Consider the following 17945-nt stretch of genomic DNA (forward strand, 5'->3'; position numbering starts at 1 on the left):
AAAATAAACCCGAAAACCGGTGATGAATTTGTTCATTTTGATGTTAAAATGTGTGCCAAAGTGCTTTGTTGCATGAAAACCCCCACAGAACCCGGAAGTCAAAACGCACACGCAGCCAATCCTCTTCTGCCCTGGAAGCAGTCTACAGTTTTAACACAGAGAGGCTGGACTTCAGCATGAAGCTCATGTTCTCCAAGTTTCATCTGCTCTGTTTATCACGGAGCCTTCATTTTTAAACAGCTGATACCCGTAATGTAAAGTAATGGCTGATGACGTCATAGATCCAGAGAATGACGGAGATCTCCAGTCTCAAGTAAGCTGCTTTCACTTTGACAACCTCTGTGATAAAGTTCGAAACAAACTGACAGGTTGTGTTCATGTGTCCTGCAAACAGCAGGTTTTGGCAGCTGCACCAGATGTGCAGCAGCTGACACGTTAATAAAGGTTTAAAGGTTCAGTGTGTAGAATTTAGTGGTGAAGTTGCATATAGCAGCTGAACACCCCCCACCTCAACCTCCCCTTCCAAACATGAAAGAGAAACTGTGGCAGCCGTCAGTTGTCATAAAAACTCAAAGGGTGTTTAGTTTGTCCAGTCTGGGCTACTGTAAAAAACATGGTGGCCTCTGTAGAGAGGACCTGCTCCAGATGTAAATATAAAGTCTTTAAATATAAAGACTATACATTCTAGGGTAAAGAAAACAATTTGTACAATTTGGATAAAACACACTAGTGAAAACATCACTAGGATTATTTAATATTCAGTTTCTGCCAATAGATAGATGAAATTGTAAGTTAACACAGGGTCAACGGTACAGTAACAAGTGTTGGAAGAGAAGGACAGCAAGAGCAGTGTTATAGATAATATAAAGTAAGAAAGAGTGACAAGATATTTTAAATACAGTGAATTTAGTAAAGTTAAAGGGATAGTTCATCCAAAAATGAAATATCACTCATTATCTACTCACCACTATGCCGATGGAGGGATGTTTGAGTCCACAAAACTGGAGGTGAGTCCTTCTTCAGACATAATAAAACAACAGAAAATCCACAAGCTCCGACATTCATATTCGACTTAAAACGGTGTCATTTACATCATGTTTTTAGCCTAAATGTCCACTGATATCTTCTGACAAGGTGCATTCAAGGACCTTTGAAAAGGCTAACGTCCACTACCACTTCTGTTGGACTTTTAGGGTTAAAACACGGTGGAAAAGACCTCGTTTCAAGTCGAATTTGAATGTCGGGTCTTGCGGACAATTTGATGACCAACACGAGCAGTATGGAGGCATGTTATGTTCTTTTCTGTTGTTTTATTACGTCTGAAGATAGGTCACTAACTACTACACTGTTTACCCCCGAAACCCCAAAAGTGTTTTGTGGACTCAAACACTTCACCAGTGCCAGTACCCTCAACCAGACAGTCACACTGGCTGTGGTCCATGTGGTTCATGCCTAAGCCTCACCTTAACGTAACCACAGTCCACATCTTACCCCTAACCAGGACCTTAGACATGGTGTTCTGCCTCATTAGGACCAGTCTTTGGTCCCCATGAGGTCCACTGGTCCGGACAAGGTCAGTGTTTATGATTGAAAAAATCCTAAAGAGGAAACAAAAATGAGTACACACACACACACACACACACACACACACACACACACACACACACACACACACACACACACACACACACACACACACACACACACACCCTGCAGGTCCCTCCCAAGTTGCCTGGATTAATTATCACATATGCATGTGATGCTGTGCAGGTTCGCAGAGGTCATATAATATGGACAGGGATTAACACCATCACACGCAGACACATAATTAACCTGTGTTTCTACACTGAGTATTTGTTGTAGTTCTTAGCTACAGCTTGTCCCTCTCATGTACTGACATTACATTCAGGTCACGGCATCAGATTTTCCTAAAAAGTGATTAACCTGTGGTCTTTTTTCACAACACTTACCGTTGTTAAAAGACTCTTCTCACACTTTGGATGCAAAAATATAACTTTGCACAGTAGAGGAGCCTTCAATGCTTTGATTAATTTTTATTACATTTAGTTATAGGAAATTAGAAATGTCTCTGCTCATTTTGTTCGAAAAAAAGAATAATATCAACATGCTATTTTGTAATGAAAATATACAGTAGATGGAGACTCAGAGAGTGTTTACCTCTCATTGGCCACTTATACACATGTATTGAAATCAGATATAATCCATCATGTATACACAGACATTTTCTGCAAACATCATCAATTTCACCTGTCCATAGATATTAACACTCAGCACAGGCCTGATTGTTTTTAATAAGGATCTCTGCTTTATTTCTTGGGAAATTAACACAAATATCCCTATAAGCCCTATGAGACAAATTGTGATTTGTGAATATGGGCTATACAAATAAAATTTGATTGATTGATTGATTGAAATATATAAAATAATTGCTTATCTCACAATGTTAAAGAAAGTGAAACAAAATTTGGGTCCAAATGCTGAAATGACATCATGGATTAATTCCTATTCAAAGTCTACTAACTCACATTGATGCGTGTTCTTTGTTTTTTCTCCCTCCCATGTAGCTCGAGGAGGTTGAGGCTATGTCGTCCATATATGGTGATGAATGGTGTGTTATAGATGAAGTGTCCAGAATATTTTGCATCAAAATATCCAACGACTTAGAGGAGCTGAAGCTGACAGCATGTTTGCAGGTAGTGGAAAGAAACCTTGCGTAACAGTCACAAGTGTCAGTCCTTGTAGCTCATTTGTAATCCAGGTAATGGTTCTTTTCTTATTGATCAGATAATTCTCCCACCTGATTATCCGAGCGCAGCACCCCCCATCTACCAGATCAAGTAAGTCAATTTGCCTTTGAAATGTAATCTTGATCTGCTCAACTGACAGAACAACATCCCACTCAAAAACCCACTCCTTGTCCTGTTTAATAATCCTCTGTTTGTTCTGGGCTTTTGTAGTGCGGCGTGGTTGCGAGGACCTGAGAGGGCCAAATTGGCAAATAGCCTGGAAGACCTCTATGTGTGAGTGCTTCTCATAATTTCTGACTTCAAGAGGAGGTGCTGTGGAGTGATATTAGCCACAACAAAAGCTTTTCATTATTGCTTGTGGTGCCGTCTTTCTTCAGTCTTTGTAATATGGAACATGGATGTTTGAATTTTCAACAGGGAGCATGTGGGGGAGAGCATCCTCTACCTGTGGGTGGAGAACATTAGAGAATTCCTGGTGGAGAAAACCCAGAGCGCTGAAACAGGTGATGAGAAATGAAATGTATGCTTTAGGCCTCCCTTAGTGACTGTTGCTAACGCACAACATATATGTGGTGTGTTATGATATGGTAAATGTAAATGGTCTGTATTTATATAGCGCTTTTCTAGTCCCACCCATTCACACACACATTCATACAGTGCATCTATGTGCAGCACTTTTCTCTATGAGAGGGGGCCATTTGGGGTTCAGTATCTTGCCCAAGGACACTTCAGCATAATGATGATATTGATAGATATTGATCTAAGCACTTTGTAACCTTGTTTATACAAAGGGTGCTATACAAATAAGAGTTAATGAAAGCCATATTTTTAATCAACCATGAAATCACAAGATTGTGTCTTTAGCTAATTTTATCAGCTCTAGCTAGCCAGCATGAGCTAATTTTAAAGCACCACAATGTGGTTTTTTTAACCTTAAAATAACAGCTTCAAAAATATTTTTTGATAGGACACAAACTAATTATAAGGAGAACTGCATCACTGCCATTTCCACAAACTTCCAGAATCCAGCTAACTATAAGAAAACGTTAGTTTCCTGTTCTCTGTATGCACATCATGTGCATACAGAGAACACATCATATATCATGGCAGAGCCAGTGAGGACATTGTTGGAGGAATGGAAGTTAGAAATCTTTATGTTGTGTTTCAGTATTATTATGAAACTCTGGAGGGACAAATATATTGTTGTCTATAATATTAAGCATGTGCAGGTTATCAATTAAGACATGGAAATGAAGGTGCAGTAAGACTCATCCTAGTATTATAGTACAGTATTAGAAATCAATATTTAATTACAATAAAAACAATTAAATGTAACATAAACATTTATTTAAAAAAAGATACTTTGATAGGTTGGATGGTTACATTGTGATAGCAACATTGTGGCTGTTTTTATGTTTTAGGTATATATGTCATCCTTTTGACAGTGTTTAAGGATGATCAATATCTGATGAGTACAAGTCTGAAAGAAGTTGATAAACTAATAAACTGTCATAGTGACTCTAGCCCTAGTTAGGTGGCTAGTTAGCCATGTATGCTAAAAGTTGCAGCTTGCGGCGTAGCAGACACACACACACACACACACTTTTTATTGCATTCTTTATGCATTTGTTCCTGTTTTATTTAGTTTATTGTAGCACACTTCTTCTAAATGCAAAGTATAGCCGGCAACACAGGATTTGGAGAGATCTAAATCCTGATAGGCCTGCTTCATTGAGTCATGGTTGTTAAACTGTGATTTTTGCCAGTCTCTGGTCAGGGCCGTGGTTTAGCAACTTGTCAGTGGCATGCTTTCCAACGTGCTAGAGTACACGATGACTTCAATACATGTTTACAACTTGGGTCTGATAAAAATCACTGTTCATCGTCTAGTCAATTATTAGATAAAGTCTTGCCCAGATGAATCTACTTCCCCTCCTCGTGCGCTCCATCTTCTGCTAAGATGCTCCTCCATTAGTGATCCAACTGTCTGATGTGCTTTAAGCTCTGGAAAGATGAACACAAAGTCCTTTAAGGACATTTTAAAAGCCCATCTGTTTGTGACTTTGAGTGACTGGTCCTAATTACGATCGATATCTATGTAATGCCTTCTGGTACTGCGGCAGAATCTTTTAAAGTTTAAAAAGAGTAAAAGACACCCAGAGTAAATATTCTTCCCAAGTCTCAGCATGAATCAGGTCTTCTGGGATCTGTGGGTGGGTGGGTGGTCTGTCTGGGTTTTCTGTATCCAAGCCCAGCAGTATCCGCTATTGAGGCAGATGGTCTCGTTTGAACAACAAGACTGAAAATTATTAACTATCCTCCCTATTGTTGTGAGATATAAATCCTCCTCTCGCCGCAAATTCATGTGGTAATACATATGACGAGTCGCAGCTCCTTGGATCAGCGAGGGTCTGACGGCTTATTCCCTTTTAGATTAGTGGGAAATGGTGGAGAGAAGGAGAAAGAGAGGTGGTGAGTTGGAAGTGATGGAGCTGAAGATGCACATTTCACAGAGAAAGAAACGAAAAGGAGTAAACAGGAAGGAGTAAACCGGAGTAAACAAAAAACATCAGAGAGGCTAAATATATATTCAACTAAATATGAAGGGTCACTTTTATTTGAACTGAAAGAAACGCCCACAAAAACAAAAACTTTTGTCAATACATGTCTACATAAACAATATAGGCATATCTATTTATATTCACCTTATCAAGGCAAGCTTAGAGTTCTCAGCAGTTCAACTTTGATCATGTCATTTCTTATTCTAAGAGTCATCTAAGTATTAGCTTGATCTTTTCCAAAGAAATCTCACATCCTTGTTGTGAAGATCATTTATTAATAAGTCTGGTGATAATATTATCACAATGAAGGTCAATGGATGGAAAACAAAATCATCAACCCACTGATGGCTGGATTCAAAACCCCAAAGAAAATCAAAGTCAACAATTGAAATCACAGGCTGATCCAACTTGTGTGACTTTCATCACGGCAACTCATGTGACTCAGTAGTGTGTATGGCCTCCATGTGCCTGTATGCACTCCCAACAATGTCTGGCCATGCTCCTGATGAGTCAGTGGATGGTGTCCTTGGGGATCTCCTCCCAGACCTAAATCAGGGCATCAGTGCACAGTCTGTGTGGTACTTGGCGGCGTCGGACACACGATACATAACGTCCCATAGGTGCTCAATTGGATTTAGGTCAGGGGAACGTGAGGGCCAGTCAATGGCATCAATGCCTTCGTCATCCAGGAACTGCCTACACACTCTGGCCACATGAGGCCTGGCATTGCCCTGCACCAGGAGGAACCCAGGGCCCACTGCACCAGTGTAAGGTCTGACAATCACTCTGAGGATTTCATCCCAGTACCTAACAGCAGTCAGGGTACCGTTGGCTATGACATGGAGGTCTGTGCGACCCTACAAGCATATGCCTTCCCAGACCATTACTGACCCACCACCAAACTGGTCATGCTGGATGATTATTCAGGCAGCGTAAGGTTCACCACAGCGTCTCCAGACTCTTTCACGCCGGTCACTTGTGCTCAGTGTGAACCTGCTCTCATCTGTAAAGAAAACAGGACGCCAGTGGCCGACCTGCCAATTCTAGTGTTCTCTGCACGGTGCTGGGCTGTGAGCATAGGTCCCACTAGAGGATGTCGGGCCCTCATGCCACCATCATTTAGTTGGGCTCTGGCAGTGCTCCTCCTGTTCCTTCTCGCACAAAGGAGCAGATACTGGTCCTGCTGCTGGGTTGATTCTCTTTACGGCCCTATCCAGCTGTCCTCTTGTAACTGGTAACTCCTCCATGTTCTTGAGACTGTGCTGGGAGACACAGCAAACCTCCTTGCGACCACACGTATGGATGTGCCATCCTGGAGGAGCTGGACTACCTGTGCCACCTGATTCGGCTGCAGGTACTGCCTCATGCTACAAGTAGTGACAAGGACAGTAGCAGAACACAAAACTGGGGAAGAATCAGTCAGGAAGTTAGGACAGGTTGTCTTGCTTTTGCCTCTCCATTGCACCTGTTGTCACTCTCATTTGCACCAAAGTAGGTGAAATTGATTCACGATTACTTGTGCTTCCTAAATTGACAGATTGATATCCCTGAAGTTTAACTGACTTGGTGTTATACTATGATGAGTATGTGTTCCCTTCATTTTATTGAGCAGTGGTATATAACCTGTTCATTTACAATAGATATTGATGTGTTTGCTTATTTTCCATCATACATAGAGCACTGTGTGTTGTTCCTTTCAGGCTGCATACAAGACCAACCATTACTTTGTCCCCTGACAGGTAAAACTTGGGGCTAAAATAACATCTGCAATGGATTCCTCACTTTGCCTTAAACTTATTGCTTCAAGTGCAAAGTAATAACTGCATTCACAGCCGATGAAAGAATCTTTATCCAGTCAGATCTTGTCTTGTCTAGTCTAGACTGAGCTGATTGGACAGAAACAACAATATTCAGAAAAAGACCTGAAAACAATGAGAATGAGGAAGACATCTCTCCATCACTAGCAAGAATTATACCCTTGTTATCCAAAAACCTTTAAAAACTAAAATCAATGTGCCGCACTGTTGCCCTGGGTAACATCCAGTATAACGAGGAACATGGGCTCTGTAGTCTGACTTACACACTGTAAACGATCCTGCTGCCTGCTGCCACAACACTAAACAGTAGAGTCACTGATCACTATTTTACCCCGTTTTAGTAACATTTGCTGAGAAGCACAGTGTCCAGCTGTTGTTTGAGATTTCTGAAATCACCTTTATAAGACAGTCCATTATATTGTGTGTATAAATGAAGTGTTCACTACATAGTGCCCTCAGGAATTGCAAACTGGAACAAAAGTCCAATGTGGCTGTATTTTTACATTATCTGGCAGGTCCATGGCTGTGAATTTCAGTGTTTTTGAATGAAACAGGAAGTACTCCATAAATGGCCTACTTGGTCAAATCTGTACCAAACTTATCATGGGGTCTTAGTCTTAAAACATCTACATGATAATATTAGGTCTCCATCACATTGCCGCCTAGTGGCAAAGGGAAATGACACTTAAACACTTTGACATCCTCCTCATAACAAGTTGACCATATAATTTACGTTTTGTCAGAAAACCTTAAGACCTTGATGATGCTCAATTCTGAATATTGTGTGTTTCACCAAACGGTGTCACGATTGCAACTATTAAATTTCCATCCTTCTCCACACAGTCAGAGTCCCTTTACTGTCAGTGTTAAGGTCATGTAATGGTAATTTGGTAATAATTTGCACAGTAGGAGTTATTTTAATGACAAGCTGTCTGGCCTGCAGACAACTCAGGGAAAACAGGCACCAGGTTGGGGATTTCAAAGAAAAAATACTTTAGCACAACATGACATTTTTACTTGATCTCCTTCAGTGGATCAACCAGAGCGGGTGAACATGACGGCTGAAGAGGACGTGGATGATGAAGACCTACCTGACTTCAGGACTCTCAAACTGAACACAGAAAATGCACATCTCTTCCTAGATCATTCAAACGGTACAACTCATTTTGTTTATTTGGACTCAGTGATCTAAATTAAACAGAGCTCAGGTATGATGTTTTAAATTTGATCATTTAGATGAAGAGGTTCCTCCAATAAAACATGGAAATACCATCACAGACCGACGCAGCACCTTCCAGCCGCACTTAGCACCTGTGGTGACTCCCAGACAGGTAAAATCCATCAATCCATCCTTCCTTCCTTCCTTCTTTTCATCCAACCATTCATCCTTCCTTCCTTCCTTCCTTCCTTCCTTCCTTCCTTCCTTCCTTCCTTCCTTCCTTCCTTCCTTCCTTCCTTCCTACCTTCCTTCCATCCTTCCATTCATTCATCTATCCTTCCTTCTTTCCTTCCTTCCATCCATCGATCTCTCCATCACGCTTATCCTTTGAGGGTCGCAGGGGGTGGGGCCCAGAGCAAATCCCAGCTGACATAGGGTAAAAGGTGGGTATATCTTGGACAGGTGGCCAGTGTATTGCAGGGCTGACATATAGTGACAAATATCCATTCCAGTTAAATTAGAATCTCCAATTAACCTTAAAACTCCACATAGAAAGTCCTCGGCCGAACTGGCGACTGGAACCTTGTTGCTGGGCGCTGACAGTGCTAACACTGGACCACCATGCCATCCTCAAACGAATGACTCGTTTGTTTTAAATTGATATAGTAGACATGGGTAAAAATAGATACTGCTCTTACAGTGTGTATAAATGTTTCAAGCTCTGCTTTATTGTTCTTAAGACATGAAGTAGAAGTTGAAATTCCTTGACGAGGCTCTCGTAGAGGAGAAATATATAATATATACGTATGTGTTAATTTCCTCAGCAATCTTCCAAACTGAAAAAATCATCTGGCTGCTTCCTGCGCGCTATTCCCCCTCTGGCTCTCCGCTAACACGCCAGCTCTTCTTGAAAGCTTCCACCTGCTGTGAAGTGCTATTTGCACAAAAATGTTAACAGTATTTTCATCGTCGTCCTCAACAACAGCGCAGATGACGTGAGGAAACTGAGACCCGTCCAGGATTTACATATTTGACTTGTAATCATCTGGAAGTGTTCAGTTGATGAAGATATAATTGAGAGTAAGACAACAACAGTCCACCAAAGCATTAAGACCAGTCACCGGTTTGTGGTTGATCAGTGTAACTTAATGTCTTAACTCATAATGTCTTCATTTGGATCACAAATACATGGAAAATGTCTTGAGGTATTTCTTTAAAGGAACACTGTAAATGTGAAAAAGATGAATATACTGCATGATATTAAGACTTTTGATTTAGTGAATGATAAAAGCTTTAAGGAAGAGCTTCATGTACATACAATATGACATTAAAATCTGTGTGTACATGGGTGGTGATTGAAGAGGAAAATACCATCCAGTACTTAAAGTAAGATTACTGAACCGAGGAAGAACTCATTGAGTTTGGAATGGATACAGATAAACAGACAGATCCATTCATCTTTTTTCCCACTAAATCTACAAGGGACTTGGCAGAGGTATGGCGCTCTCCGGGTGCTCCTCTGGTTCTACCTGTGACAGATGCAACATGTTCAGTTGAATAATCTTCTTGTAGTGGCACAAAAATTAACTGAGTCAACTGTAAAAGATTGGAAAGGCAAATGAGGAAAGAGTTTTAAACTGTCAAAAGACTAGAAAGGCACTCAAACAGCGCATACCTCTACCAAGGCCCAACAGTTTTCCAGATTTTTATTTTATTTGCACACATTCATAAATATCACTCTTCTAAACTGATATATTTCATCAAGATCCATGAATTATTCTCTGCGAAATCAACAAAAACTAAAAATACCTCACAATGTCAAAGAATATGAAAAAATAGTTCCTGGATCTGCCCCCTGATCCGAATCAGCACCAAAATCTAAAGGTTTCATTTCTGACCCATACCACATCCTTACATCAAGTTTCGTAGTAATCCGATTTTGTGTACTAACAGACAAACAGATGAGATGTGTTTTCAGCTTTTCAAACTCCTTTTTATTTCCACGAAATGTGATTTTTCCCACAAAAACCTTTGACTCATGCTGTTTGAGTGTGAGGTTTTATGTTTAACACTGCTGAGGTAGGTCATTGGGTAAAATCGATTTATCAGCAGTTTTTTATCCACACTAAGGATGAAGAAACATGTGACTGTGAAATGATGTCATGGTATTTATTGTTCTGTGTATTGCAGGTTAAAATGGTCCTGGAAAAGCTGTATGAAACCAAGAAGATTGCTAGTGCCACTCATAACATTCATGCATACAGGTCAGTAATGTCAGATATGTATATATATTTTTATATGAAGTTTATGTCATGGCTTTATAATGCAAATCTTGCTAACATCTGCAGGTTAGTTTAACAGTGTGTCTCATTAAAGGAGGAAAAAGTGAGATAAGTAGAGATTCCAGCCCTGGCTGTCTTCTCTAAAGGCCACATTACTACTGCAGTTAAAGGTCAAAAAAGCACCAGAGAAAATGAAGGCTTTCTGACAGTATCGTGTATTATGTGGACAGATGTGTGTCCCGCATGTCTTTCTGTGTGTGGCTGTGTGTGTGTTGTCCTTTGCCCATGAGAGGTTTCTTAGTGCTGTCTAATGAGGTCGATGTCGAGCCGAGATGCACTGCCTGGGTGGTCATTACTCATAGGAGGTGGATGTTGACATTTAGTCCAGCACTTAAATAAAACTTTTCTGATGAAGAGGCTGCCGGTGTCACAGTGTCGTAGTCTGACCGGAATGTTTTAGTGCTCTCCCCTCTAATGCCGAGCTGGTGTGATTCTCTTTGCTGTAGGATTTTCTGCGAGGACAAGCACAGCTTCCTGCAGGACTGCGAGGACGACGGCGAGACAGCTGCAGGGGGGAGATTGCTCCACTTGCTGCAGGTTATTATTTGTCACTCACAAAGCTTTTCCGCCAACGTTAATACTACAACCATGATGTTAAATTTCCTCCCTGCATCCAACTTTATTTTGGCTTCTGCCTCCTTAATTGTAGGTTCCAAGCTGCCTTGTTCATTTTCATATTCTGTATAATTTGGCATTTTAAACGTACTCATCGTTATGAGTAAGGACCCTTTCACAGCAGTAAACTTAAATGTCATGATGTCTGTGGTAGTTCCTTCTACAATTTAATACTTGTTCTTGAAACACAAAGTAAGTTTTTAATATTTATATATAAATATATATATATATATATATATATATATATATATCACATACATATATACATACATCACAAACACATATATGTAGTACATTTTACACATTATTCACATCACAAGTTAGTCTTAAAAATGACAAAGCAAAAATGTTGAGAAAAAAATTTAAAAACAACTCATGGGTCACTAATGATTATTTTTCATATTAATTAAACAAGTCATTACTGTTTGGTTCATTTTCAAAGTGTTTAGATAATAAAATAGCAGCAGATGAGGGTGAATACAAGTGAACAGTAATAACTTTCTCAGATCCATTCTACATGGTAATTCTAAGCAGGTTTTGAATATAAATAGTTTGTTCACATTGGAAATATTTAAGTAATTATGAAATGTAGTGAAACCGCTCTATTCAATAATTAAGCAATTTTTTAATTGGAAATTTATACCGAATATTATATTAATTATTTTCAGTATAAAACGATGATGTCACTTGACTTCTTGAATAATCTGCAGATAAAACCAGCATATTGAAAAGAATATGTTATATATATGTATATACGTTGGTGTCTCACAATAGCAATACCATCATGCTCATGTTAAGCAGCTGTAACCAAGTTCACCAGCTTAGTGTAACATAGTAGCAAGCAAACATTCACTAATTAGCACTAAATTGCTGCGATAGATGAGAAAACCTTTAGCTTTGCAGATTTGAAATGAAATCCCTACTGATATAACACAGACAGCAAAGCAGCAGTACATGTGTGTGAAAATGAATAAGGCTAATAGCTGTTAATTATGTTTTGCATGACTGAGTGCTTAAGTGGAAACCACTTACAGTGATCACATTTGACAAATTGATCACTATAGATAAGTGCATGATTATTATAAACAGATCCTTGTTTTCTTCATTTCTCATGCAGATAACCCTCTTATTGAAATTTGTATATTCATTGCACGAATGTAAAAAGTTATGACTTTTCTACTTAATGTTTTAAAGGGAAAATATCATAAACTGCACTGTGGCCCTCCCCTGCTCCAATTCTGAATCGTTTTTGAGCTTTATGAAAATTTCTTGCTGTGTGAAAGTGGGGATGATAATGAAATCCCAATAACGCAAACAGAGCAGGAACCAGAGGTCAGAATAACTCGCTGAGTGGTGTAAAGGAACATGGAAGGTAGACAGGGATCATCATTACACACTGTCTGCTGTGTAAAGCATATGACATATCATATCATATCAGCAGGCTACAACAGTCTCATTTTTATTCCATATGTTGTCATAAATGAAAAGGCACATTTCATGATTAATTATTCAAACTATTATATTTTATTTTTATTTTGGGGTTATTCCGTGTTCCACAAACAAACATTGATTCATGTAGAGAGGTTCTTGAGAGAGATAGCCAAGCAGAGATTGAGTCTTTATGGTTTTACACAGGGAAATAACCACACTAGTAAAACTCACACCACTAGTATTAACATAATGTGTGAACTGCCACTCTGTTCCTCGCCAGAGAGATTTAGTCCCCCAATAATAATTTCACACAGTTACTAATCTTTTCATTTCACATTTCAAAGACGCACTTGTAACTGGCTTGTGCTGTCAGATGGCACTATGATTCACACACATGCACACGCACACACCCACATCACACTAAAATGTGCAATTGTCCACATTGTAATATTGTTTGAAAGTTTGTGACTCAAAAAAAAAGCTTGCTGTAATCAGAGCTCGGCAGTGAGTTGTAGTGCTTCTGTAACGCTCATTACCACAGGGTGCGGAGTCGTGTTAGAGCTTTTCCCGACGAGATTCGTGACTGAAGTGAAAGTTCATACTCATTCATAAGATGGCGGCTGTCCTCTATAGCCGTGTGACCTCTTTAGAGAAATAAACCAGTGTGAAATAGTGCCTTGGAGTTTTTGGTGAGGATGTCAGAAGCTGTGATGAGCTGCACTGAATTCAGATGACTCAAGCTGTCTTTGACTAATACAGTGTCCCCTTCCAAAACAGTCAGCAACTTCAAAAAAACACTGCAGAGTCTTGACTCAAATTTGTGAAATTACATTTTCGATGAATGAGGAAAAAGGCAACAAACTTATGTTGAAAATTTGAAAGTACATACTCTGTTTGGAAACTTGCAGAGGAATATGCAACTACAGAGCTAAAAGAGGGTAAAGATCGGACTTACATTTGACTGGCCGGTTTGCTAACAAAGCTGAATCAACTCACATAATGTTGTGTTTATAGCTTGTTGCATTACACTCAGAATTACAGGTTTGAATCAGTATTTTATCAATTTCTTTCCATATGAAAACTGGTGCTTCTCAAAACAATAAAAAAAAAAAAGTGATGCATTAGCCAAGAAAGATAACTGCAGACTGAGCCACTTCCTATCATATATGTTTTTTTAAACATATAGATAGAGCAGTAGATTAATCAGGTAACTTTCTGCAGCTGACTGATCAACTATAACTGGAGTGATAGCATCAGGTCCACTGTCTTCCTGCTCCTCCCTCGAGTAACACACTGATTAATCCTGTACTTGTGACACTCAGCATACTGAGCAATTTGCATAGAATTTTCTCCTTAATCTTATTCTTCTCCGTGAGGCTTTTTCCCCATTTCCTCATTTAGATTTTGTGCTTTCTGCTCGTGGATGATGAATAAAAGTAAGATCTGATTAAGAGTGTCAGCTGTCAGATGTGGATGAGTTCCCCCGTAAAATTACAGATTGCTCTTTTTGTGTGTTGCAGTGCAGAACCAAGTTCTCCTTTTTATGTTAAAGGAGTAGTCTGGTGAATCCGGCTATTTTCTGTTTCCCAGGACTTTGATGAAATTAATGTAAATGTAATCTTTACATGTTCAGTAGAAAGGATAATCCTAAAGAAATCTAGAAGCCCTAGAGGCAGCAAGAGCTGCAGCTCAGTCTTCAGTTCTTATCATGCTGGACCTATCAGCAGCCTTTGATACTGTCAACCACTGTATCCTACACTCTCTTCTCTTCAATGTAGGTATATCTGGCTAAATGCTCTCTTGTTTGACTTTTGTTCGAATCCTGTCTCATCTCTCACCTCTCCTTCCATGTGTTATGGCATGGGCCAACATCCTTATCCATTTCCCTCCCCACAGGGGTGCCCCAGGGCTCAGTGCTGGGCCCGGTCTCTTTGCAATATTTCTGACTGCCTGTGCACAACTGGTTCACAGGTTAAACAAGCTGAAACTTTTTTTTGTGGCAGCTTAAGCTTAAATATTTTAAACTATTATTTTAATGGTATTTTTTGGGTTCCCTATTTTAACATTTCGTATTGGTTGGAGTATTATATTTTTACGTTTTTGACTTTTTATTTTTGGCAGCTGAGTCAGACACATGTAATGAAGACTCATCCACCACATCGCATCTGGTGTGAAATATTTGGGTGCTTGAAAATGACTGTCAGGGAATGGTGTTGTGTCACAATTTATTGTATGTGTGTCTTTCCTGGCTCCCTCAAATTCACACTCATTTCACATGTACCACGTGTTTCTCACCACAGATTCTGGATGTGCGTAATGTCATGGTGGTCGTGTCTCGGTGGTATGGAGGCATTTTGTTGGGTCCTGACCGCTTCAAACACATCAACAACTGTGCTAGAAACATCCTGGTGGAGGAGGGATTCACTGCCTCCATGGTGAGACACTCTCTGGGCCTCTTACATATTACTCTGTCATCTTCCTCTGACACATCATCAGTCAATTTTGACTTTCCCTCAATTTTCTGATGCTGAGGCTAAAAACCATCTGGTATCTTGTAATTTAATGGAATTACACACTGATGTTGCTCCAGATATCTGACAGCAAATTGATGGTTTTTCCTAGCCTTTCTGACAACCAAAGCAGTATGAGAAAGTCATAAGTTAACTCAACACTCAGACTGTACATAATTCCAGGATATACAGACATATTATTATGATAATAAAGAGTGTCTTGCTTTTTTTCCACAGTAGCTTTTTCCAGTAGCTGCCATATTAGGAATATTGGTTCATTTGAAGTGACTGGTTGCCACATGTTCTCGAGATCAAACACTCTCTCCTGGCTTTCACCAGCCTGAAGTTAGGTCCAGTCTGCTTTGAAGTCGTCTCTGTGTTCTGCAAAGTTATTCCATTGATAACATGATGGACCTTTGAGCCGCAGCCACAGATAGATTAAAGGTACTGCAAAGCTACTCCTAAGAGTATCCAACTTCAAAACCCTACCAACAGCACTGTAAAAACCTACACTTGATTTCATCCCCATCCTGACAGCGAGGGCTCGGTTTTTCCTGGATGTCGAGTCTGTCTCTGTGAGAGCTAATTAGACACCACTGCCTGTGGATGGAGGGACTCACATCCACTGCAGAATGGCTTGTTTCAGGTTCATGAACTGCTTTAAAAAATAGCAGTGAGGGTATGATGTTATTCTAAAACAAACAGATCATTTATTTTGGCCTAAGTTGACTAGAGTTGGTCGGAAGCTTTTTGATTGACAGGTCAAAAACAGTGTACAATCATTCAGACATGATAAATATCTACAAAAGATGTGATCAATGAAAGCATGCAATTAAAGTGCCGTTAAAATGTCAGGCTGAATCTCTCTGCTGCGCTCCTAAGAAGATTAAACACTTGATCTGATATTTAAAGGTTAACTTTAGATCAAATCTTATTGTGAGGTCGCCTGGATTTCATGGCAATCCATTCAATACTTGTTTAGATGTCTTAACAAAACCTTTTGGTGGCAGTAGAGGTAAATTCAGGGGATCACCAAAGTCATCCATTGGGGAAAATAATTCTCCATACAATATTGTTTTAAGCATTTTTATGTCACTATTGATGATAAGTGTGCAGCTGGAAACAAACCGAAGTTGCAGTTCATGCTCACTTCCTTAATCTCTTGGCCACTAGGTGCTAAAATCTATCCTAAAGATTTTTCCTTATGGACCTAGGTAATTGACAGACCAACATTGCCATCTCTTAAGTAATGCCGCTATCCAAGACTTTTGAAAAGAGGATGTATATACAGGGAAACCACATAGGACCCAGAATTGATCCTTATTTTATTTAAATCTTTTTCTATGAAGACATGTTGCTGAGAGAAACATGGAACTTTCTATTGCCCATATAAAACTCTTATTCATTTGAGTTCCTGCTATTCTGTCTCAACCTGTCAGTCATTACTGTACACAAAGGTTTGTTGTATTAAACTGTACAACAGCCAATTCAAGATAAAGGTTAATTTCCAAACAGTACAATCATTCTGTGGAAGAGACAGTGTAGTATATTTTTGCCATTGACGATTTACAAAAATTGATCAAATCTCTTAATACTTGGATTGGATGCAGGGGTAAATTGTACTAAGAAAACTAACTGAACTGGTTTTACAAAGGACCTCACAAAAGGAAAAGTTGCTGTCGGTTAATTTACTTGTTTGTTAGATGCAGTAACAAGGATATAACTGTGGCAAAACTTCAAACATTCAAACTATGTAATTAATGAAGAGGCTGCATGAATGTTTTTCACGTTTTCATTCCATATTTGTCACCCTGCTGTATGTCAGAGGATTATCATTAATGCTTGTTTTCTGTCCAGACAAGCTGTTAATGTGTTGAGAGCTCTACGAGTTGGCACTCTGTATTGTCAGTAATAATTAGAAGGGAATCTTTTACAAGAGTACTTAATGCAGTGTTTGCTGCAATCTTTTGAATACATTAAAACAGTATGGTGCGTGCCAATCAGAACGTAGCAAATTATATTAACCTGTCATTTCTGTAAGATGGGGAAACACAGCAGGAGTTCATGCAAAACGTGTCTGTTAAAAATTGAGTCAAGGGCTTAAAACACCATAGAAATATTACGCGTGGGAAAGGCTTTGCCGACATTAAACGGGGTGCTAATTTAAGATAATTGTGAATCTGTTCATTGGCTAATGTTTTCCTCTTGTTTCACAGGATGAGTCCACCAGATCAGGAGCCAAGGCCAAAAGGCCAAAAAGCAAGAAGGCGAAATGAATTTGCAAAGAAAAAAGAAGAAAGACTTTTACTCAAACACATTTGTACAAAGTTTTACATTCATTTAGCTCACGTGCGTCTTAATGGATAAACGAACAGCAATCCTTTGCTATTACAACTAATTTATTCAAGGTATAAGATGTCAAACTGTTATTTCAGGTGCTTTAACTGCTGTATTTAAATTAAAGCCTTTTTGACAAGCAAACCTTGAAATGAAATGTTTACAGTACATTTTTTAATTAAAACAATCAAACCAGGGGGATTTCTACACAAACTAATGTAAGCAGATCGTGCTCTTTCTTCACATCCATTAGCCTCACACTCGATTATTAGAAACAATAAAACCATCACACACCTGAGTGAATGACTTTGCTCAGGAGAAAACAAATTATTTTTTTTTCTACATCCATTTCAGATTCAAAGTCTGTGTTTGGTCATGGTGTTGATTCCATCCCTGCCCTTCAGC

At 39.3% G+C, this 17945-nt stretch overlaps 1 protein-coding gene across 1 annotated transcript; it reads left to right on the forward strand.

Annotated features, from left to right (window-relative positions):
* The first annotated feature begins 124 nt into the window (after positions 1–124).
* On the forward strand, positions 125–17684 carry impact (impact RWD domain protein). Its single transcript, XM_035177214.2, has 11 exons — positions 125–313; positions 2586–2714; positions 2806–2858; positions 2979–3041; positions 3186–3271; positions 8178–8300; positions 8383–8477; positions 10496–10569; positions 11094–11184; positions 14994–15128; positions 17420–17684. The coding sequence occupies exons 1-11, from the start codon at positions 263–265 to the stop codon at positions 17477–17479; spliced, it is 960 nt and encodes a 319-aa protein (XP_035033105.1). The 5' UTR covers positions 125–262; the 3' UTR covers positions 17480–17684.
* Positions 17685–17945: the final 261 nt, after the last annotated feature.

The sequence above is a fragment of the Hippoglossus stenolepis genome, chromosome 14, assembly GCF_022539355.2.
Source record: "Hippoglossus stenolepis isolate QCI-W04-F060 chromosome 14, HSTE1.2, whole genome shotgun sequence".
NCBI lineage: Eukaryota > Metazoa > Chordata > Actinopteri > Pleuronectiformes > Pleuronectidae > Hippoglossus > Hippoglossus stenolepis.

Coding starts and splice junctions, on each gene's coding strand:
- impact (XM_035177214.2), top strand. CDS start 263: ATGGCTGATGACGTCATAGATCCAGAGAATGACGGAGATCTCCAGTCT. Junction 2,859..2,978: donor CCCCCCATCTACCAGATCAA/GTAAGTCAATTT, acceptor GGGCTTTTGTAG/TGCGGCGTGGTTGCGAGGAC. Junction 8,301..8,382: donor CTTCCTAGATCATTCAAACG/GTACAACTCATT, acceptor TTGATCATTTAG/ATGAAGAGGTTCCTCCAATA.